The following is a 23,242-nucleotide window of genomic DNA, read 5'->3' as shown; positions in this document are numbered from 1 at the left end:
AATGTGTAATGTCACTGCTATGTTTGGCAATATGTGATGAACTAAAAGACAATGCTATTGCCACAGTAGGTCTAATCAAACAATTTAATCAAGTGTACACCCTTGTGAAGTCACGATCAAGCACTAACTCAACAATAGTTAGGAGAAATGTGAATTTTACAAAACATTTTTTTTAAAGTATGTTTAGGGTAATTCAAAATTGGTGTTTTGCCACACAAATTGTTAAGCAGAGTGGCTCTGACGCCACGTGTAGGATCACATCTTCACTTTCTGAGTAGTTTATTTCTAAACGCTCCCTTATTTTACCTTTTTTAGTATAAACTTCTACTTGTGAGGTCATAGCTGCCAGGATTTTGTCTTAAGTCATGTAATATGTGTACTATACCATGTTCTTATCATTATGTGGAACTGTTTTCAGTGCACCATCAGGGACACAAAGATTGTATTGTTTTGCTCTAGTTTTGCCAGTTAAATGTACAGTCAGTAATAATTTTTAGGTTATTTAATTGAAAACAGGATACTTTACTCATTAATATAGACATAGAACAGTGTGTAATTGTATTTTCCAATAAATTGATGCATTCTCACAAACTTAAAATTGATTTATTAAAACTAAATACTGCAGTAGCAGGTTTGTCGTCTGTGGAAGTCACCACGTTCCCCCACATATTTGAATATAGTCGCTGGCAAGGACATCTCTCTTCTAACTAATAGTGTTTATGGAAATGGGTAGAGACCAGCCACGTAGTAGTACGCCAAACGTAGAGGACAAGAGAACTTGTAGATGCTCACATACAGCGGAGGGACATCAAAATTCGTGCCTGCACCTTCAAACTTAAGATATGAAGGATCATACCTGCTTTATCGTCATAGAATAGGTCCCCTCTAGCAAACAAACGAAAACGCAAAGAAAAGACACAACGCCATTAGCATCTTAATAACACATCATCCTCAAAGAAAGTTTTAACACAGTGAACAGTGAGTAGAAGCTAACAGAGGCTAACAACAGCTAACAGAGGCTTTCAGTGGCAAAAACAGCTGCGTTTAATGACAGAAGTGTTCAGGATATCCTCAACAACTCATCTAAGTATGGTTGTCATCAGTCACAAGTGAGCTACCTGCATCGACTCCTGTAGGACAAAGTTTTCCAGCTTCTTCCAGAGTAAACGGACATGGAGGCTTCTCACCAAGCACTGATAGCTGTGGTAAATGGTTGAATAAGAGCCTTCCAAGCAGTAGCAGACACACACTGGGTGGCCACAGCCATTGTAGGGTACAGTCTAACTATTTTAATGTTTATGATCTCTCTTGGCTGCCTAAAACACATTTTTCCTGTAGCACGTAGCTAGGATTATGCAATCTACTGACAATTTTACACATTGTAACTTTAAAATGTCCGATTTTTGCATTTTCACTATATACTGTACCACCACATTAAATGTTTGTACAGTAGACAACATTTAAAAGAAAATATAAATTAAAGAAACAAAGTATGCTTATTAACAACTTCTACTGCTGATGTGTGAGTCCAAGAATGGTTGTAAATTTAGCCCGTCCATCATTACATTTTCTTCATTGTTTTCCTGACAAGCAAAGGGAGAGCACAAAGAGAAGGACAGGAACCAACTACATAGTTCAATCCCTGTGATAAACACTACATCGCTGTTCAGCCGTGATATAAAGTATGTCACATACTGGGTAAGACCATGACAAAATGATCAGAAATGATCGTAACAGGATTGGCTATTGTTGTTAGAAATAATAGGTTGCTGAGCCATTAGACTTACTTTCATTCTGAGCTAAACGTATTAACGTAAGCATATTAGCTTAAAAACAGAGAATGTAGTGCATAGGTATTGACTATAAATCTTTCATGCAGCCAGAATGCAAACGGTTTGGATAAACTGTGTGATTCATAATTTACACCTCTAGATGTTTCAGTATTCACCTTCATCCCGCTAACTGTCACTCGTAGCCGAAGCGGCCTATCTTGCTTTTAAGCCAAAATAGTCACAGCTTCAAACGATCTGCCTCTAAGAATAATTCATGTTTAAAAAGAAAGAGCAAATGAAGTTTGTGTGTGAATCCTTATGGAGCCAGAATTAGTTACACCAACAAAAACCTTTTATTATATAACTGAAATAAAAGTATCATAACTTCTTTTTCTTGTAACTTAAAAAAGAAAAAAAAAATCCTACAGAAACTCTCGAGTCTGTGTCTCTCGTGGCTTATCAATAGGGCCACATTGCATCTCGGAGAGTGGCCATTTTGAATGGGCCATCCTCTATAGTCAGGAGCATTGTGCATGCCTCCAAGGGAGCATATTCCATTTGGCTCTCTGACAGCGTGGCCAAACAAGCTTGGAAGGTTTGTGGTGGCGTTTAGGCTAAAGCCCAGGGTGAAAATAGAGGAGCCCATACACCGGGGACTCAGAGTGCATATTTAATTTGTTTTGTGCTTATCAGCCCAGCAGGGGGAACAGGAGAAGAGGAAGCAAGGAGGGTGGGAGGGAGTGGAAGAGAGGAATCTGTTGGTTTGGATGATGCTTTAATCCCACGATGATGAAGCCATTAAAGTGAACAGCAGCTGGCAGACTCACACCATAAACAAGCTAACGCTTCACAAGAGGAAACACTGATTATCATGTGACATAAGAGCTTTCGCTGCATGTGTGTGTGTGCGTGTGTGACTACCTTTGTGTGCTCAGTAGCCAGATCAATCCCAGTAGACGGGGAAATGTATCCTATTGCACTGTAAATTCTTCTTTCGGCTCTGCAGCTGTCACCAAGTTTCCTCCAGAGTTAGTTCAGAGGGGAGTTGTTTCAGATTGCAATATAATGAAGATCATTAGCCAAAGATTATTCCTACTGCTGCTTTAATTACAGTACTTATCTAATTGCTTATTAAGACCTAGATTTGGTGAATGCACAGAATCTAAATTGAATGGGTAAACACTTAATTGAACAAATCCATTAGTTTAAATAAAGAGTTTCATACGAGCAAGCGTTGGGAGGAATACGGGACTGCATTAACATAATGGAAGATATGATTCTCTATTAACCACATTTAAACAAATATGTCTCCTAGTTTATCTTTTTCTTTTTCCCCTATCTTGTCTTTCTAATTCCCCCCCCATTTGTTTTGCTTCCAATTTCAGTTCATGTTTTAATGTAATGAGCATTATTGGCATGACCCTAAAAGCAGTTTGTTTTCATAATAACAATTATTTAAAATGCTAAAAGATTGATGATGGCTCCAGAATGTGCTTAAAATCTCACTAAATCAAGTTATTAACATTCATTAGCTGACTGCTCGAGGAGTATTAGCATAATGTTTCCTCTGCCATCCTCCCTCCCTCGTGGTTCACGTGCTTCTTTCCCTCCTGGTCCCGCACAGTTTTCCGGGGAGGTTCCGGAGAACAAAGTAAACGTGGTGGTGACCAACCTGACAGTGGTGGACCGGGATCAGCCCCACAGTCCCAACTGGAACGCAGTCTATCGCATTGTCAGCGGAGACCCATCTGGACACTTCACCATCCGCACCAATCCCATCACAAACGAGGGCATGCTGACCGTGGTCAAGGTAAAAAATAAGCCTCCTTTCTCTGCACGCCGCCCTGATTGATGTGCCGAATGTTTGATAATTCTTCAAAATGGAGCCATACAGTCGTTCCCTTTATTATTCAGCTCCGCATCTTGTACCGTTCCACCTGCTGTGAAGTGCCAGATGTTGTGAAGTGCCAGACTGAGGACTATAGTTGTGCATTGTTTTTCGCTTAATTATATGTCATTTCTTAAATTGGTTAAAAATTAGAACTAATTTTGCAATCAGCCACGCTCATTTTCCCCCAATCGCTCCTCATTAACTTTTCTGTATCGCTTTCTCCCTTCCGTCTCTCTCCCGTCTCTGGTTTCTTCTGTAGCCCGTGGATTTTGAGTTTAATCGTGCCTTCATGCTAACTGTGGTGGTGTCCAACCAGGCCCACTTGGCCAGTGGCATCCAGTCCTCGCTTCAGTCCACAGCAGGCGTAACCATCTCTGTGCAGGATGTGAATGAGCCGCCTGTCTTCCCCGTCAACCCAAAAGTGATTCGCTTTGAAGAAGGTGTGCCAGCAGGGACCACTCTTACCGTGTTTGCGGCTCAAGACCCGGACCACTTTATTCACCAGACTGTCAGGTATCACACTAAAGAACATCGCTTTAGCTTAAAATGCTTAAATTATGTCAAATTCTGCACTGATGCCAATATTTAATACTTGTTTATTCCTTTTGCTTTTATTGCTATTTTTATTCCCCCGGTTTTTAACCTGTTACCACATCAACCTATGTATGAAAAAACACAAAAAAATTATTTGTTTAAGAATTTCATTAAACTCCATGCAGGATGTAAGAACTACAAAGTGGTACAAAATGGTCTGGTGCTTTTGTACACCCTTTCTACTCACGTTGGGAACTCAGAGTTTTTTACTGTCTCATTCACCCAGTTGCACACACAATGCTTTTATCTACATCTGAGCACTAACATTCACACACACATGCACAAATACACTCCAATGGATGCATCAGGAAGCACCTCAGGATTCCACAGGTGCCCCCAAAAAAGTCAACATGCTGCTGAAATCCAGGATCAAAAACAGGGACTTTTAGGCTGTCGCTCTTCCAACTGAGCTATTTTAGCTTGTGCATCTTATTTGGCTGTAGACGGATGGACGGTGTCTTGTCAGTTTATAAATCTGTCCTTGTGCATCTAAAACCCAATAAAATGCATTTTCAGACTTAAGCACTATGAAGTTGCAAAAACAAACTGAAAAGTCAACTTTTCTATATAGTATATTCAAAGCTAGGGATATAAGCAGATTCAGAATATATAGAGTTGTGTGCAAGTCTTGTACAATAGACTGAGGGAGTACTTGATATTCATGTAAATCTCCAATATTTTGCCTACACTGTGTAGGTGTCTTCTCTGACTGTCACCACTGTTTAATCAGAGCCGATCACTTTCTTCACAGTTTATGCCTCTTCCGTGACATTCTCAACTGACCCCCCTCCCCCGCCCACATCCCAGTTACCTCCCTGTTGCCAGGCGACTGGTGTGAAGAGGTCATCCTGTAATGAGTTGGACACTGTTTGCCTGCCCTGCTTAGATCCCTATCTTCCTCCTCATTGATCCCTCCCTCCATCCTTCCTAACTGGAATGACACACAGCGGGCATCATGCCATCCAGGCATTGACCCTATGTGACAGAAACTCCCACATGCTCACTAAGGTCCGGCAGCAGTGTTCCACTCCATCGCCAGCTCCAACGAGAGAGATTGATTTTTCTTAATGTCAGTAAGACGGCCACTTCCACTGAGAAACCCAGTGGAAATGTTACTGAATTGATAGCGAGGGAGGTTGTGGGAGATGTACACACACACACATATAGATATATATATTTATATATACTGCACCGAAGAGTGAGCAATAGCCACATCTCAGGTTTCCTCTCCTAAAAAGACATGTCATGCAAACCAAGTGGGCTGAGCTGTTCTGCCCTTTGAGAGAAGTAACTCCTCTTTTGCTCCTTTTTTTTCTCTCATCCATCCCTCCTTCCCGCTCCGACCGACCCTGTCGCTTTCTTCCCCGTCAGTCTGCGTGTCTGTTATTGATGGGAGCTCAGAGCTGCTGTCTTCTCCAAAGCCGCGTGCCTGCAGACACTCAGCTGACAACAGCCCCGTCTGCACTGCTGATGCTGCTGCTGCCGCCGCTGCCGCTGTTTTATTCCTTTTGGGTGACCTCACTTGAACCCCCTGCACAATATGCACACAAAAGACAGAGAAATGCACAAGCGCAGACACACAGCCACACGCAAAAGTGCACAGGAGGAACCGCCAAGTATGACTGAAAGGCCTCTGTGTGAGCAGTGGTTGGGAGAGGAGCCAGATTGTGTGTGGGTTTTTTTTAATGTTTCTGAATGTTATGCATTTTTTTCTTCTCACTGGAGGAAAGAAAAATGAAGATGATGTGAGGCCATGTCTGCTTGCCAGATGAAGTTGTTTGATGTGCTTCAACTGGTAGCTAAACGCTCAATTAATGGGAGTGTGTTCTGGTATTTATTTTTGATTTTTAGATATTAGCCCTCACAGCTGAGAATATGTCCTTAAATCTTCACTTATAAATGTCTTAGTTTAAAGCTTGGTTCCAGGTTTAAAGGTGTATTTCATCAATTCATCTTATGCTGTCTAGAAAGTTAGGATCCTAACATTTTCATTCTGCAACAACGTGTATGACGTCTTAGAATAGATCCTCCATGCCTCTTAAATGCAAGCGCCATGTGAGAGATTTTCTGAGCAAGCTGTTCCATGACAGCAATCCTGATAGCCATGTTTGGGATTTGGAAGATGTAGAGCTGCAAAAAGACTACTGTCAATGCCAGTCACAGATATGGAGGGTATAAAAATCAGTTGTCATCTGCAGATGTCTTTCACATAACAAACAGAGGTAATATGACTCTTTCTGCTGCAGCAGCAGTGTGATGTGATCCTTATAAAATTGGGAAAAAGAAACAATCTTAACCGCCTTTTTGTTTAATTGGTATTAAGTAAAGCTATGTTAATACATTAGGGTTCAAGCTTAAGGCGTGATTCTTGTCAGAAGAAAAAAATCCAATGAAGTATAGTAAGATATTTCGCTCTGCCAGCTGGAGGTGACATCTTGTTGGCACAGGAAGGAGATGAGAGTGCCAGGCATCCTGCGCAAATACCATAATGTAACCTACGGGGCAACATCACACCTTGGCTAACACAGCACGACAATTTCTTTGACTAGAAATGATGTTTATTTTCATTTGCTTGTTTGCTTTTCTCAAGGAAAAAATAAAAAAGCAGTTAAAAAGCATAATGATAATGAGTGCACCTGCCTGTCCTCCTGCTTATCTAATTTATCTGTTTCATATGTGTGCCAGCCCAGAACTGTGTGCATCTTTAGCTGTAGGTGGAGTTAGTTTTGTGGATGCCTGTGAGCCTCTGGCTAACTAGTGTCAGCTTTCAACAGACTTCTTTTAATTAAGCCCCCTTTCACCGACTAAGCTTATACTGAAAAAAAAAAGCCTCTGATCTCTCTCACCGCCTCTTTTTTTTCTTCCTGTGTCTCTCACACCAAATTCCTGTCATTATGCTGACGCGCATACACACACATGCACGCGCACACACACACATATTCACAGTACCAACTAGCGAGAGTTCTTCTTGTCCGGAGTTAACCATTTCTCATTAGACCTGAGGCACTTCCTGCGCTGTGCAGCTGTCACTTTCAGTTTTGTGGACGCTTCAACCCGTGACTCCGATGAGAGCTGCCGTGGCGTCTGTGTGGGTACTAAGAGCTGTGAAGTTGTTAAGAGTGCTGCTTGGCTGTTCTGCATATGGGTTTGAGTTTTCATCGGTCTTCATGCTAATGAGCTGCAGCTATGATTAGCTCGGTGAACATATGTTCCACTCTCCATGTCACTGTAATATTTTAAAGGTCCTTGGCTGGTTTTGCTTATTCGGGTAATGAACATTCAACCTGATAATGGGTACTTTGGATCAACAAAATAAAAGATTCAGAGCTGCTGGCATTCAAGTAACAGTTGGTTTAAAAGTCATTATGTGGCTCTTGTATGTGCGTATTTATCTTTGGATTTAATGACCTGTCTTTATTTTTCCGTCTCTGTGCGTGCAGGTACTCTAAGTTATCAGATCCAGCGAACTGGCTGAAGATTAACAGGACCAATGGTCAGATCACCACCATGGCCCTGCTCGACCGGGAGTCCATATATGTCAAGAACAATGTGTACGAGGCAACATTCCTGGCATTCGACAATGGTAAGTCTGGTAAGTCAGGCTGACTGTATGAGTTGTGATGGTTTGCTAAACAGTAGCATGTATGTAACAGTAGGTTGCAGTGGCATGTTTTAACCATCTTTTGCGATCTTATTCACCTCTTTGGTTCACATTCACATATTTCAGTAGCTGTTGGATGAATTCCCATGAAATTTGGCCCAGAGAGTTCCTGAATTTATAGGCTTAGATTTGGGGTTTTAACTGGAATATTTCAAAGAATTTTAAAAGGACTGGAATGAAATGTCAACATTATCAGGATGAACTGTTAGAGCTTTGGCCATTTCATAGTATGATTTTTAGTCTTGCTTATTTCCAGTGATCACAATATCAAAAAGGTTTTATTATCATGCACCATCAACCCAAACAGGTCACAGCATAATCAAATAATGTTTTCTCACACAGAGTTCTTCCTTCTTTGGCAGGGATCAGATATTATGACTGGGATTATTAGGATTAGACTTTAAGGTGCATCTGTATTATATTGTACCGTGGCTTCCGGGAAGGTGTTTCTATTGACAAAACAGTTGAGGGTGATTGCAGAGTCTTAGCAGTGGCTTGCATAAAGCAGCTCTCAAATCAAGTCAAGTCGATTTTATTTGCATAGCCCAATATCACAGATTTGCCTCAGGACGCCCTCTGCTATTACACCGTGGATATGGTTAAGAAAAAGCAATCTAAATTAAACTTTGATAGGGAAAAAATAAACAAATGGCGAGTATAGAATAGTGCACGGTACACAGTGAATTCTGAACATGTTGGGATGCTCTAGAAAATTGAAATAAAATCAGAATGCAGGGATTTGCAAATCTTATAAACCCATATTTTTTAATAGTAGCACATAAAAAGATTTCTGATCACCGCTGCATTAAAAATATTAACTCACCTTGAATTCAAAAACTTGCAACAGAGGATCAAAACGCTGAATAAGTAGACAGTAGTAAGAGAAACAGGTGGAGTAATGTTCTGCAGCTAATCAAGTTAACTGGCAACGGCTCAGTAACATGACTGTGTTTGAAACAACCATCTCAGAGAGGCAGTTTCTCTGAAGTAAAGGTGGGCAGAGGTTCACCAATCTGCAAATTGTGGAACAGTTTCAGAATAATGTTTCACAGTGTAAAATCCAAGACTTTGAGTATCTCATCATTTAAAATACATACATGTAATATCATCAAGAGTCTGAGAATTTAGAGAAATCTCTGTGTGCAAATATCAGTATTGGATGTCAGTAATCTTCAGGCCGTCAAACAGCCATTACTGAATTTGAGATTTGTTACAACTGTGCAATTTTCCTAGCAAAATAAGAAGAAATGAGGTTTCGCTCAAGACTTTTGCACAGTCATGTAGATGTACATAGGGCATGGGGCGAAGGGTGATTAAAAATGAGCAAACATCAGATGAAAGCTTCATGTAAACAAGCAAACTGTTGTGAATTTCCAGCACGGAAAATCATTAGAAGGAAGCTGTAAGTGTTAAATATGCCATATACGTGATACTTTCCTACCAAACACTGTATGTAGTGCAGATAAATTGTGAATGATTCATATACTGCACTGTATAAAGTATCTAAAGCCGCAGTGACCTTCATGCTCATGTCTCTTATAGAAAAAAGGATCTGTCAGGGAAGGTTCTGTGTATCTGTTCCTGCTGTTGCAACAATGTATGAAGACAAAGAACTGAACCACTACAAATAGAGATGCTTGCCCTGGGTGTAAGTAGGAGGGACCCAGGTGTTTTTACTCTAGTGAGAAATGAGGGATTGGTTGCCCTGAAGCACACCAGCTTAAGCTCAAAGTGTTGACTGCCTACCGATTCTAGAGTCCAGTGTCAACAAGGGGATATATTCCACTTTGATTGAAATTCTCTTTACTTATTCTCCTCAAGCGAAGCGTAAGAAGCAACAAAGCACCCAGCCAATCATAACCGACAAGACGGTCGATAAGCCTTGGGGCCCGGAGCAACAGACCTTTACATAGTTGATGCACCAAGTTACTGTCTGACAGTGGAAAAAAAGTTAAAATACAGCACTGATGAACTGCTGGGGTAAACTCTTTCTATGCAGCACTGCTTTAGTCATTTAGTTCAGTTCGCTGAAAGTCTGTGCAGGAAGCTGTCGATTGAATATCAAGGCCACGAGATATCAGTTTGTTTAACAGAGCGTCGCATGTGGTTTCTTCATCTGTAGTTTGGGGGTTGCACTGCTATGGAGAATTGCATTAATAAATTACATTCACTGGCCTCTTCATTAGGTACACCATGCTAGTAGCCAGTTGGAACCTTTTTTGCCGGCACAGTTGTTTTAATTTATTGAGCCATAGGTTCTCAAGGTGCTGGAAACAGAGGTTTTGGTCCACTTTGACATGATAGTGTCACACATTTGCAGATTTGGTGGCTGCACATCCATGATGTAAAGTCCCCGTTCCATCAGATTCCATAGGGGATCTGTTGGACTGAGGTCTGGTGGCTGTGGAGGCCATTTGAGTACAATGACCTTCTGCTGCTGTAGCCCATCTGCTTCCAGGTTCAACGTGGTGTTCTGCATGCCTTGGTTGTGATTAGGTTTTTTCAGCCTATTCTCTGTAAACCCTAGAAATGGTTGTGCAGTACAATCCCAGGAGATCAGCACTTTCTGAAATACTCAGACCAGCCTGCTTAAATTACCTTTCATCCTCATTCTGATGCTTCAGCAGGCCGTCCATGTCCACATGTCCAAATGCAATGCTGCCCTGTGTAAGCATCTTTTTAAATCTGTTACTACAGATGCCGTACATACACCCGTGCACATTAGAGTTCAACTTCATTACACACATTTTCACTCTTTTGAAGTTGCTCCGACTTGAGACGGACCACAGCACAACTTCAAAATCAATCAGACTTTTTGACAGCAAGCAGTACACTTGGTAAAACAACAAGGTGCTCGTTCCCAGCACCATGTTGTACAAAATCAAGTGAAACGGTGGCAAAAAAATAAGTATATTTCCAAGTCAGGAAGATAGCAGTACTGTAATCAAACCACATTGAAGGGTTTTTTTGCTGTTAACAATGCAGTAAACATCGAAAACATTTCTTCTAACCTTATTCCGTTCTGTTCTGGTCTGGCAATCAAAAGAAGTTATTATGAGCTTGTGCTTCTGGATGCAGTGAAGGGGTTAGCATTTGAGTTGTTTCCCAGTAGGCTTTCCAGAGTGCAGATAACAGCAATCTTTATGTGAGCGCTTTCCCCACCAATATGAGTCTCGCCTCGGCTTTTCTCTGAAATACAAGGACTAAAACATTTATGTGTCCTTTCATTTGCTGTTTGGTGTTCGGTGCTCCACTACAGATGTATACAGCATTGTCCCTCCACGTTCACCCACTCTGTAAACAAAACTTCTTGTTTTTTTCCTTTTGTTGATTCTTTGGCGCCCATCTCATTTTCTCAGTTCCACACCTGAATCAGCTCGAAAAATGAGGCAGGAATGGAACGAATGTTTTGCCGTCTTCTGTAGCGTTCTCGTCAAACTGCCTGTTTTGGGGGGGCTTTGTTCTCTTTCTCCAATCATTTCATCTTCACCGCTCTGCCTCACTACTATGTTGTTATCTCACCGTCTCCCCCTTTGATCTCGCTGTCTTCTCTCTTTCTTCTTGCCTCCCCTCAGGTTCGCCTCAAGCCAGCGGGACAGGAACCCTCCAGATCAACTTGATCGACGTAAACGACAACGCGCCCGTGCTGATACCCCGGGAGGCGCAAGTGTGCGAACGAGCACGCCCCAACTCTAGGATCAACATCACAGCTTCCGATGCTGATGCCGAACCCAACATAGGGCCGTTTGTCTTCGAGCTGCCTTCTTTTCCTGCAAGCGTTCGACGAAACTGGACCATTTCCAGACTGAACGGTAATTAGTCATTATACACTGTGTTTAATAAAGTTCGGTCCCGCGAACTGGACCCTCGTGAGGTTCATTTTTAAGAGCTGTGGGGAAATGACACATCATCATTCTGAATGAAACCATAAACTTGACGAAAACCTCTCAGCAGAATAACTGGCAGCATTAATCGGGGGGATCGCTATCAGCTATGAGAGAAGTCCAAGTTTAACAAAATGTCTCACGAAGCTCACAGTGAGAGATGCGGGTGCCATCCGCTGTTGACGTACGATCTATTGTTTGTGACAAATGAGATCCATTCATCTCTCTGTCCCCCGAGCATCCAATCTGTCACCTAATCCACCCAGATGGATGTATCACAGCAGTTGTCTTGAGGACAAATCTGATCACATACCTGGATTCTTTCCCCGCTGAGGCTCTTGTCTTAGCTTGACTGAGTGATAAATGCTGTAGGTTATACAGCTGTACATTTCAGTTTTATGTACAGTCATGTGAAAAAGAAAGCTTTCACCGGATTTGTTGCACTCCTGTCAAAAAACACGTAGATGTTTCAGTACTTTGTAGCATCGCCTTTAGCAGAAATACCTTAAAGTAATCGTTTTCTGTATGACTTTATTAGTCTCAATCATCGTGGAGGAACTGTGGCCCAGTCTTCTTTACAGCGTTGGTTCAGTTCATTGAGGTTTGGGGGAATTTATTTAGCTCTCCTAAGATTCCACATTCAGGTTGAAGGTTGGACGTTGACCCATTGCAGCAGCCTAAAATACTTTGGTATACAGAGGCATTCATGGTTGATTCAGTGGCTTCAAGGTGCCCAGGCTGCAGAACAAGCACAAATCATCACCCCACCACCACCGTGCTTGAGAGTACGACAGCATTAGGTGTTTGTGCTGCGTTTGGTTTTCGCTAAATGTGGCACTGTGCATTATGGACAAATATCTCCAGTCTTGTAGTTTATTCAGTTTATTAAACCTAAGTTGTGTTGCCATGTTCTCCTAAGAACCCTTCCAAGCAATCCACACTTGTTTATTTTTAATTATACTGTTATGACATTTGACATGCTAACTCTTGCTCTGCAGGTGACTATGCTCAGCTAAGGCTTAGGATTCCCTACCTGGAAGCAAGTGTGTACGAGATTCCCATCATTGTGTCAGACTCGGGAAACCCTCCACTGTCCAACCGCTCTGTAATCAGGGTCAAAGTGTGTCCGTGTGATGATAACGGGGACTGTAGTGCCACGGGAGCCGTGGCAGCTGCTGGCCTTGGCACTGGGGCCATCATTGCCATACTCATCTGCATCATCATACTACTCAGTGAGTACAACAAATACTGTCTGATCTTTGACAGCTGCATGGTTTTAACAAAAATCAACATTAATTATTGGCAAACAGTTGCTGTTCTTCGTTTTAAAATAATCTTTTTTATTGTAGGCATGGTTCTGCTGTTTGTGGTCTGGATGAAGCGCAGGGAAAAGGAGCGGCAAGCGAAGCCCCTGCTGATTGACCCTGAGGATGACGTCAGGGACAACATCCTCAAGTATGATGAAGAGGGAGGAGGAGAGGAGGACCAGGTACTGTGAAACATGAATTTTCACCTTTTTGTTTAGTGATGGTGTTTACTGACTTAAAATCATCTGAAATGTATTGTTATATTATCTGACTTTATTACTCCCCACATGGGAAATTTCTTTGGTCTCTACAGTGCATTGACAAGTAACAAGTGAAACAAGCTATAGACCTGTTCATGCATGTGCAGAAGCCCTTAGGCATTACACCAAGGAGGTGCAGATGTCCACTGCAGTCAGATCAGATATTAAACAGTCTTTAGCCTGCCAGCTCCACAGTACAAAGACTGTGTGATGTCCAGTTGCATCTGTTTTAGAACAGCATAGGTAATTGTCCAGTGGATTCACAGCAACTGAGTGCACATCCTGTGTCCTGCCTTATTGATTAAATCATTAATAGTGTTGTCTAGCAAATGTCAGAAAACAGGGAAAGGCAGTCACAATTACACACAGCAGAATATTTACCACAGATTCAGAATATTCATGTTATTTCAGCTTGACTGGGCAATAAAATATTCGGTGAATTCATGCATTCATGCATAAGAAAGATAAGCATTCATATTTGAGGTTAAAACCTGCAAACATTTGGCCTTTTATTCAGTAAAACACTTGCAAGAATAATTAAGTTGTGGTTTGCATGAGAATATATGCATAAGCAATAATATTTACAATCAGAAGTTTAGGGTCTCTATTTTGCCACCCAACATCCACCTCTTTTCAAAGAGAGCAAAATGAAACCTAGAAACCAAATACTTCAGCAGGGTTAGACAAATAAACGGACACAACAACAGGCTGCGTAGTGATCCTTAAAAAACAAAAAGTCAAAATTAAATAGAAATAAAAACTAATCAGAAAATACAAAACTATACTAACTCTGCACTAAGCTGCAGCTAACACCAGTGTGCCGAGCCAGAAACATGCAGGAAGGCCTCCACCAGTGCCCGAGGCCCCACCGAGACCCAGCAGATGCCAGATAGCCCATCCCAGTCCCACTCAGGCAGCTCGGACAGCCAGGAGGAGGAGTCCACAGCTCTTCGGGAGCTGGGGGACAGCAAACAGACCAAAAACCCAGGAATGACACCAGCCGGCACAGTGAGGGTGCCAGGGCATACACAGGAAAGCCTAACCCCACAGAGCGCCTACCCAACCACCCACACCTACAACCCCTCCACCCCTCGACAGAGCAGAACACTGCCATGAAGCTCCTGGCACACAATCTTTGAGCTGACTATAATGACAAGGAAGTTATTGACACAGCAGAGCATTTTTTAAGTACTATGGACCTCTGCATTCGATGACATTGCCCTGTAACTCACGTGGTCACTGTCACTTTGCTGTGCTTCCTAAACACTTCCACTTTGCAATAATACTATTTACAGTTAATGATGAAATATCTGAGAGGGAAGAAGTTTTACAAATCGACTTGTTGTACAATGCACGAGTTCACTGAGATCTTTAGAATGAAACATTGTTTCACAAACGTGTGTAAAGGTCTTCCTCTTTCTTTCCTCAAAAGCATCCTCCAATTACAGTAACATCCTTTTAGCACATGATGTAACCTTATTAGTAATTCAGCCTCTGACAGCATCAAGTAGATTGTAACATGCAGAAGCCACTGACTAATATATCCTGAGGAAAAATAAAAAATATTGTTTATGGGCTTTTTTTAGCACAACTTTAGTATTTCCTGACAAAAACTGGAAGCCAGACTTCTTTGCTTTTTTAAAGTCTTCAAGTGGGCCATTCTTCTAGCTAAAAGAAAAATCAATAAAGTCAGAGACCACAGAAGATTAGCTAGCACAACTGTAAAATTACTCGTGAATTAGACAAGAGGATAAACTTTATGGAGAATAAATACACTTTTCCAAATGTGAGTCACGCTTTCAGTCTGTCCTTCAAACAAATGATGCCACTTGGCTTGAATTCCACTCTTGACACTCTTTTTTTGCCCATAAACACCTACTCCACACCATCATCTCAGATCAGATTTTCATTTTTTAATTAAAAATTTCGACAATGAAGCCTTTGATTAATTCATAAATATATTATGAAGTATGCCTTTTTTAAAAACATGCTTTTTTCCTAAGCTCAGATATCTTCTCCCACACCTGTGTGAGACTTCTGAAGGCAGCACAGGGAACTTATCAGCCAGTCATATTCATATTTATAGCTCTGCATTATTTATTTCTTAATAAAAGACCTGAAAATGTCAGAGCTGTAAACTTATTTGTAATAATCACAGGCCATTCATCGGCTGTGCGTCATTTAGTTTTCCAGTTCATCATCAATGAAATGAGTAATAAGTATAAACTGAAACTATAAGTTTATAGTGCGCTCAGATTACTAAGCACATGAATTCAGCAAAGGGAGTTATTGTGTTTCTCATAAAGCCAAAGAAACAGATATTACCTACATGATGAGGGAGCGGACGACACACTGGGGCACATGCTTTAACAGAGAAATGTGATAGTAGCACATAAAGCAGTATACAGTATATCGTCATGAATAGCTCTAGGGGGCTACGTCTATGAATAGTTTCTAGCGTTAATGCTACTTGTTCCATTTAAGCAGATTTTGGACAGAATCTGTGTGTGCTGTTCTGCTGTTCTCGTTGACAATGGAAGTTCACAGCTGGATCCAAAAAAAAAGCTTCGGGAAAAAACACTCACATTCAAAAGTCACTCTTTGATGGGCGTCTGACGCCATACTGCATCATTTCTGATCAGTGTGAAGCATATACTGGCTCCTAAAACAGTACAGTATGACATTCAATATGCAGTAAAAGTACAGAATTACTTTGGAGTCTGGATTTGCACAGCTTGAGTCTGCCGAGCTGCAGGTTTAGAAAAGAGCTTAAACATTAGAAAGCCCAGTAGCACAGTTTCACAGCGGATCAGCTCTCACTGATGTAAAATGAGTGTACATCAAAGTCTTGGCAAAGAGACCTGCCCAACAACTACATTCCAAGTTGTACAATGAGCCTGTTCCCAATAAAAAATGTACAGTATTACATGAGCTTGCAGTTAGAAAGCAGGCTATTATGATGATTATTCTAATCCTCACCAAAAAGTTTTCCCCCGTGAATTTTATGCAGGACTACGACTTGAGCCAGCTGCAGCAGCCGGAGTCTCTGGACCACATCATCAACAAGCCGACAGGGGTGCGCAGGGTGGATGAGAGGCCTGTGATTGCTGAGTCGCAGTACCCTGTCAGACCCAGCTTGCCCCACCCTGGAGACATAGGCGACTTCATAAATGATGTATGTCCAAGCTTAAAAACCTTTTTTCTGAAGCTCTGGTGTCGCGTTCTCATAGCCGCCTGTGTTTATTTTGAAGTTAACGATGCCTCACTGATGTGTTATAAAAGGGTTTACACATCAGTGGTTTTGAAGTTTGAAACATAATCTTTTTAATGGCCAACAATAGTTCATTACATATTATTGGTTTACTTGATTGTACTGGCATCGTCAGTGGCACCGCTAAACGTGCTTGCTCTCTGTGTATAGCATTCAGGCTGTAATGCAATATTAAAGTGTTCATGGGCAAATGAGCCAGATGAGATTTTATTTTTCATTTTATTGCACCTTTTACAGTCTAGCAACCTTAACCTGTTGCTATGTGAAAAACGAGCTCCTCCATTATATTTCTGATTAGCAGCAATTATTGGCCTAAGCCCAGTTTTACTAATTAAGCAGATAAAGAGGAGGTGCTCAGAGTGGGAGTTCAGCCTTTCTTGTCTTTATGCCTCCAGGGTCTGAGGGCAGCAGACAACGACCCCACCGCTCCTCCCTACGACTCCCTGCTGGTGTTTGACTACGAGGGCAGCGGTTCCACCGCCGGTTCTGTCAGCTCGCTCAACTCCACCAGCTCAGGGGACCAGGACTACGACTACCTCAACGACTGGGGCCCCCGCTTTAAGAAGCTGGCTGACCTCTACGGAGGAGGGGACGATGACTGAGAGCGGCGCCTCGGGGCTGGGTGGGGTTGCAGATGGGAGAGGCGGGACCGGCTGGATGGACGTTGCTGTAAACAGCAAGGAGTGGCCAACTACACGACGCAGGCTCCGTGTGAGGAATGGACCCATACATGGGCTGCATTTGTTTACTCACAGCAACCAGGCCCGCAAACATGAATTCTGCTGCAACGCAACTGTATTCTGGCTTTATATATTTTAATTTTTTTTTTTTTGTGGCAAATTTGTAGTGTGATGTTTCGTTTTTCATTTTAATTTTCTTTTGTTAATCTCTCACTGCGCTGGATCCGGATGTCCCAAGGCGGTCATGAGAGACAGGAGCAGTGAATTTGTGCTTGGATTCATTGTTAAAAAGAAACAATGTCTCTCGCTTTAGTTTCACACTGAAGAGTATGTTTTTGGGGAAGACGCTCTCTGACTCTCTCTTTAACTCTGTCAACTTGAATTTCCTTAGAACAGAAGCACTGTCATTTTATAAAGTGCCTTTTGTGGTGTGTTTTTTGTATCAGACTCCTGCTATCTCAGGATCGGTTGCCGTTCGTGCAGTACAGTGGAGACACTTCCCCCATTTCCCGTCGACCACCCCCCAACCCCACCCCAAACATGCGCTCCTCAAACCGGCCCTGCCTGTCAATCTCCTCTCCTTTTTCACAGTGGTGCACATGTAACAACCCCAGCCGCCAGTCCCAGGAGGGAAGGACACAGCCAGGGCATACCATCGGATATCGTAACCCAACAAATTATGGCCTGAAGGAACCCACTAAGAGTCGCTAGAGGGAAGAGCACCCTCTTCTCCAGAGGTCTCCGCTGAAGTCCAACTTTCACAAGTTGTCAACACAACTGCAGCGCCCGACGCTGACTTTGTGTGAGACCATTTTTATACATGTGGGGGGGTTTCTAATTTAGTAGAGAATGCCTGCCTTTCCTCTGTGGACACACCAGTTTCAGAGCCTATATGTTGAGACACTTGCCTGCCCTGTATGGTTTTGTGTTGCTTTCTCCACAGTGTAAAGCTTACGTAGGCATGATCTGATTAATCAGTGTAAGAACAAGAAGCTTGAAACGACTTGGAACAAAGGTGTCTGAGGAAGATTGTTGGTTTGTTTTTGGGGGGGGTTGTTTTGTTTTTTTTGGGGGGGGGGGGGGGGGGGGTCGCCTTGAACATTCCCGTTTTTTATAGCCCAACAAATGTATTAAAAGGTGCATGATTTTTTTTTTCTCCAAATGTTTTACTCCAAGCACTTGTTACTCTGTGGTGAGAATGTGAAAATAGTCTGCAGAAGCTATATGAATATACTCTGTAAAAAGACACTGAGAAAATAAAAATACTGTAAGATACATATTTTTGAAGTATTGACATAAAAGTTGCTGCTCTCTCTCTCTCTGTGGCTCTACAGTGAGCTTTAAGGGATTTTTTGGCCCATTTGTTTTTAATATGTGGGTATTTATGTTTTCTGTTTTTTTGTCTTTCTGTTGAAGCATCAAATTGTTGTTTTAAGATGCCTGCTTATACATTTTTTTATTTTATTTTTGTTGGTGTTCTTTTTTTATTTCATAAAATACTTTGATCTGTTCTTTTTTTTCCCAAGTATATGAAGACATGCTCTTTCCGTTTCAGTCTGTATTGTCTCTGACAGACATGTTCCTTTTGTTGGCTTCTGGCCTTGGGACACCGGAAAGTTCATTAGCCACGCCTGCTGATAGTTGTTCAATTAATCAGTGTACTGCAATTCTTTTATTCATTCATCTAGATACTGAATGTGCGCTTCAGAAAATAAACAACACATGTTTTGAAAGCGTGCCATCATTTTTTGGAGGTAAATAAGGAATCTTATTTAGGACTGGTGTCAACAGTGGGAATAAAAAACTCCCTTTTACCAGGAAGTATCTCAGGCAGAACCAGGCTCAGAGAGGGGCAGCCATCTGTCGTTACCAGGATATTTAAATTTCAGTGGCAGCCAATCAGAAGAAAGTTGTGCGTTTCCTTAGAGAAGAGGAGCTAAAATGGTTTCAGACTGGCGCTGTAGTGAGCGGCTGCACCACTCTCATGCATACCTACTTTATTAGACTCCAAGAATAAAGACATGCAGCTGTGAATGAGCATGATAGTTCGTATTGGTACGACTTTATTTCTAAAGTGCTTTGTGAATATTGGATTTTTAGATTTCTGCCATAAGACCCTATGACAGTACCCAAAACAGCACTGTGGCAGAAACCAATGCATGCCACCAGTGCACCCATGCCTACTGACCACTGATGTTGAATCCGCTGAAAGCAGCACACATCGGTTTTTCGTCAGGATTGTCTTTTTTTACTATGATTTAAAATATGAAATGACATTTCCAGCTTTAAGTTCACTGCTTTTCCGCCTTGATTTGCATTTTAATCGACTGGTTTGTATCTGAGCTCGGAATTGTTACACCTACTTCATTTTTCACTGTGGAATAATGTATTTTTAAGTGTTAGCGTCATGAAACCAGACTCCCCGGGGGATTATGCAGTTAATCTTTGACCTTATTGTTTGGATAAAGCTTCATTTTCTAATAAAAAAAAGAAAAGAAACATACCCACTATTGGATATGTTATTGCATCATAGAGGAAGGATTGTTAGAGCAGTGTGTGGGGTCAGGAAGTATATTTGTGTCCATTCCTGTGATTTCAATTAGTCAGCTGAAGCGCCAAAAAGCCCACTGGGGACTTAAAGGGATTTAATCCTCTCTGGCTGTGTGTCTATCAATTAGCCACACCATTAATCCCCACGGCGTAATCTCATTAGATAGAGCGCCTTTAATGAGACACCCAGAGAGAACCTAGAGAGTCAGGCAAAAAGAGAGAGCGAGAAAAATGAGGTGGTGGCAAGATGCAGGTAGGCCGTGTTGAGAGGTGATTAGTAGGATGGAGGAGAAGGTCAGCAGAGGAAGTGAGATTCAAGTAAGAACAATGCATAACATTAAGAAAATTGTTAGGGAAAAAAAGATTAAATATGATGGTGTTAAAAAGAGTGATGCTTCATGGCCCGCTGTGGCCAGAAATTAGAGGGCTGGGCAATGAGGAGGTGAAGAAGACGGGTAGAGGTGAGCAGAGCTGATGGAACACGCTGAACTAGTTAATGAGAGGTGCTTTGATTCCCTGAGTATCACAGTAATGAGAACATAAAACTAAGTTAACCTTTTTCTGTAGTACAATAATGAAATCCTCTATGAACCCAGCAGGGTTGTGGACCTGTGTGCATAAGAGAGCCATCAACAGTGGGCTCTGCTGCCCTGACATAATAATCAAATTGTTAAGCAGTCCTGTTGGTCCTAGCCAGGCGGCAGATAGGATGATTAACTTCAGGGGAGAGATCTTTGATGGGCTTAGAAGAAGTTCACTAGGTTTGCTTGTGGCCAAAGTGCAGCGTGAAAGAAGAAAGCAAACTCCCGTTTATCACCCCCACCCCCTTGATAAATGGCATATATAGACTGAGAGCTTTGCTGCTGGCTTGCTGCCAGTGCCTTGTGTGTTGTAAATAAAGTTCTCTTCTTCAAACATGTCCAAGCCTGGCTCTTTTCATTTCCTCTCCATACAGCTAGTGAGTCTCTTGGGCAGGTGCTGAGAACAGTCCAATCTTAAAAACATGACCGGATGTTGGTTCTGTTGCCGGCTGCGTGATCAACTGTTCACAGTTAAGTGTTAATGTTGTTATTCAGCAGAAGTACCACGCAGGACGGGCAGGCTCTGTTGGCTGTGCTTCTGCTGACACCACTCTGAGCCTGCTGCTATTTCAGGACTCTGTCTAAAATGAGATCAAAGCAGCAGAATAAATTTGATGTTTCTGCTTAAGTGGGGGAGAAAATACCTACAACCAGTCACGTATGATACGGATGACTGATCCAGTGTAGACGCTGTACAATTACCAAGACATGGTTCCCTCAGCAATCAGGCTTCAAACTCAAACTGTGCACTTTAAACAGCTTTTGAAAACAGTATTTCTCAGCATGTCTTATAAATAAAAGAAACATTTTAATGTTAAAATATATCTTAGAGTGCTACAGAGTAACTATGTGCACTGACTCCCTTTATAAGCCCACATTTTAGAGGTATATACCGCGCTTCATTACATTTATACGACAACTAGTTACTCATTAGCATTTTACCTCGTATCCATGGGCTATTTAAGCAGAATGAACTAAGAGGGTGCGTTGTGATGAATTATGATAACCCTCAAAACTCATAAATGCTAATTTGAAAGACTGTGGTACAATAATCTTCACAGCAGGCACTTCAATTTATCCAAATATTAAACGTACCTCTGATAAATAAAGGCTATGTTGTGTACAAGTAGTCCAGGCCCTGCAGGGACAAACGGGTGCTTGAAAGATGAATCCTGCTAACACTGGTGTTCACCATGAAACTGGCCGCTTTGGATTTGAATGAAATGTCAAATGTGACAAATATTGAAAGTATTGTGAGTCATTCTGGTAGAAATTCATGTACCCAAAAGAATAACTGTAATCAGACTGGTGAGCCTTTTAATGTAGTATCATTCATTATGCCAAATACTATAAAATGATTATTCTATTCTATTATTTTGTGCAGAAATCACAATTTATAAAGTACCTAGTAATGAATATAGTAAACTGGAAGTACAATACCTCCCTTTTAGATGTATTAAGAGCTCTGAATACATCTAAAAGTACAGCCAGTTTAATATATTCATTACTAGGTACTTTATACACAAAATATACATTCAATGGCCACTTCATTAGTTACACCTTACTAAAACAGGGCTGGACCCCTTTTGCTTTCAAAAGTATGGCCTTCTGCTACAACAGCCCCGTCAGCTTCAAGTGCTGGTGTGGTGCTTTTCAGAGATGCTCTTGATTGTCACTTAAATCCCCTTTCTTCTCCATTCTGATGCTGGGTTTGACCTCCATCAGGTCACCATGACCATATCTACATGTGCAAATGCACTGAGCTGCCATGTGATTGGCTGATTTTCATTAGCAAACGTTTGAATGGATGTAGCTGATGAAGTAGCCACTGTTCTTGAATTAAGTCAATTATTCAATTAGTCAACTGACAGCAGATTTGCTATTATTTTTGATAAGTGTTTGGAACACTTGAGACTCATGAATCTCAGAATTTGTTTTAACAAGCTAAACAGTCATTTAATCCACAATGAAACTAACCATTAGTTGCACTTGGTTACCAAATAGTTCCAAATGAGCTCGTCCTCAAACAGCAACAGCATTTTTCATTAATGCATGATTAACAATAATTAAACAACAATAAAACAGTCACAGGACACTTTGTTCTGCATTCAGCACTTTTGCTTTTAATTCAAGTATATTTTCGTTGAAGGACTTTGCTGATGATAGAGCTAATTAATTAATTAAGTAAAGGGTGTGAATAGTTTTTCCAGCACAGGTTGAGTGCTAACACGCCAGCCTAGCATCACTGAACCAGTCATGGATGCAGACTTCCGGTTGTGTTGGGCTCCTACTTGGGGACTAAAAGTTTCAGCTGCTATGATTCCAGTGCAGAAAGAATCCGACTTACACTTAGGATCCTTGGATAAACTTTGCAGCAACACACTTGTACTGCAGTAAGATTCTCAGATGTACTTAAATATTTACACACAAAGCTATGCTTAGTTGTCACAGTGAGTAGGAGCCTAGTCAGCAGGAAAAACAAAACAACTGATGAATGACTTCTGTGGCTCTGAAGGGACTTACAGAGTTAACTTGGTTTGGGCTTGAGACTTAAATTATTGAACAGAAAGTCTGTATTACACCTAACTAGGTGATGCTTGGTGGAAAGGATATAACATGACTTAGGACTGAAATGCATTTTGAGAATCCAAGGTGTTTGGAGCTGGATAAAAACATTTTCTGACATTTGTAAAAGTTGAAATTACTGTCTGAACACACTCCCGATGATAAACACGAACCGTATAATATAATATAATCTCTTGAATGAATCGTGGGACACTGTTTGGGTTGT

General features: G+C 41.5%; 1 protein-coding gene across 2 annotated transcripts in view; it reads left to right on the top strand.

Annotated features, from left to right (window-relative positions):
- cdh4 (cadherin 4, type 1, R-cadherin (retinal)) overlaps positions 1–17,687 on the top strand; it is a 207,712-nt gene extending 190,025 nt beyond the window's left edge. The window contains exons 10-17 of one of the 2 annotated variants that reach the window (XM_013269909.2): positions 3,397–3,582; positions 3,923–4,176; positions 7,698–7,849; positions 11,494–11,730; positions 12,801–13,034; positions 13,152–13,291; positions 16,380–16,544; positions 17,036–17,687. In XM_013269909.2, coding sequence (XP_013125363.1) covers positions 3,397–3,582; positions 3,923–4,176; positions 7,698–7,849; positions 11,494–11,730; positions 12,801–13,034; positions 13,152–13,291; positions 16,380–16,544; positions 17,036–17,242 — 1,575 coding nt within the window. In that variant the 3' untranslated portion in view covers positions 17,243–17,687. The remainder of the gene's footprint in view (positions 1–3,396; positions 3,583–3,922; positions 4,177–7,697; positions 7,850–11,493; positions 11,731–12,800; positions 13,035–13,151; positions 13,292–16,379; positions 16,545–17,035) is intronic. The other variant, XM_005450214.3, reaches the window with a different exon arrangement.
- Positions 17,688–23,242: the final 5,555 nt, after the last annotated feature.

This window comes from Oreochromis niloticus, linkage group LG5 (genome assembly GCF_001858045.2).
Source record: "Oreochromis niloticus isolate F11D_XX linkage group LG5, O_niloticus_UMD_NMBU, whole genome shotgun sequence".
NCBI lineage: Eukaryota > Metazoa > Chordata > Actinopteri > Cichliformes > Cichlidae > Oreochromis > Oreochromis niloticus.
Note: the sequence above shows the minus strand (reverse complement) of the source record. Positions and strands in the feature narration are given on the sequence as shown.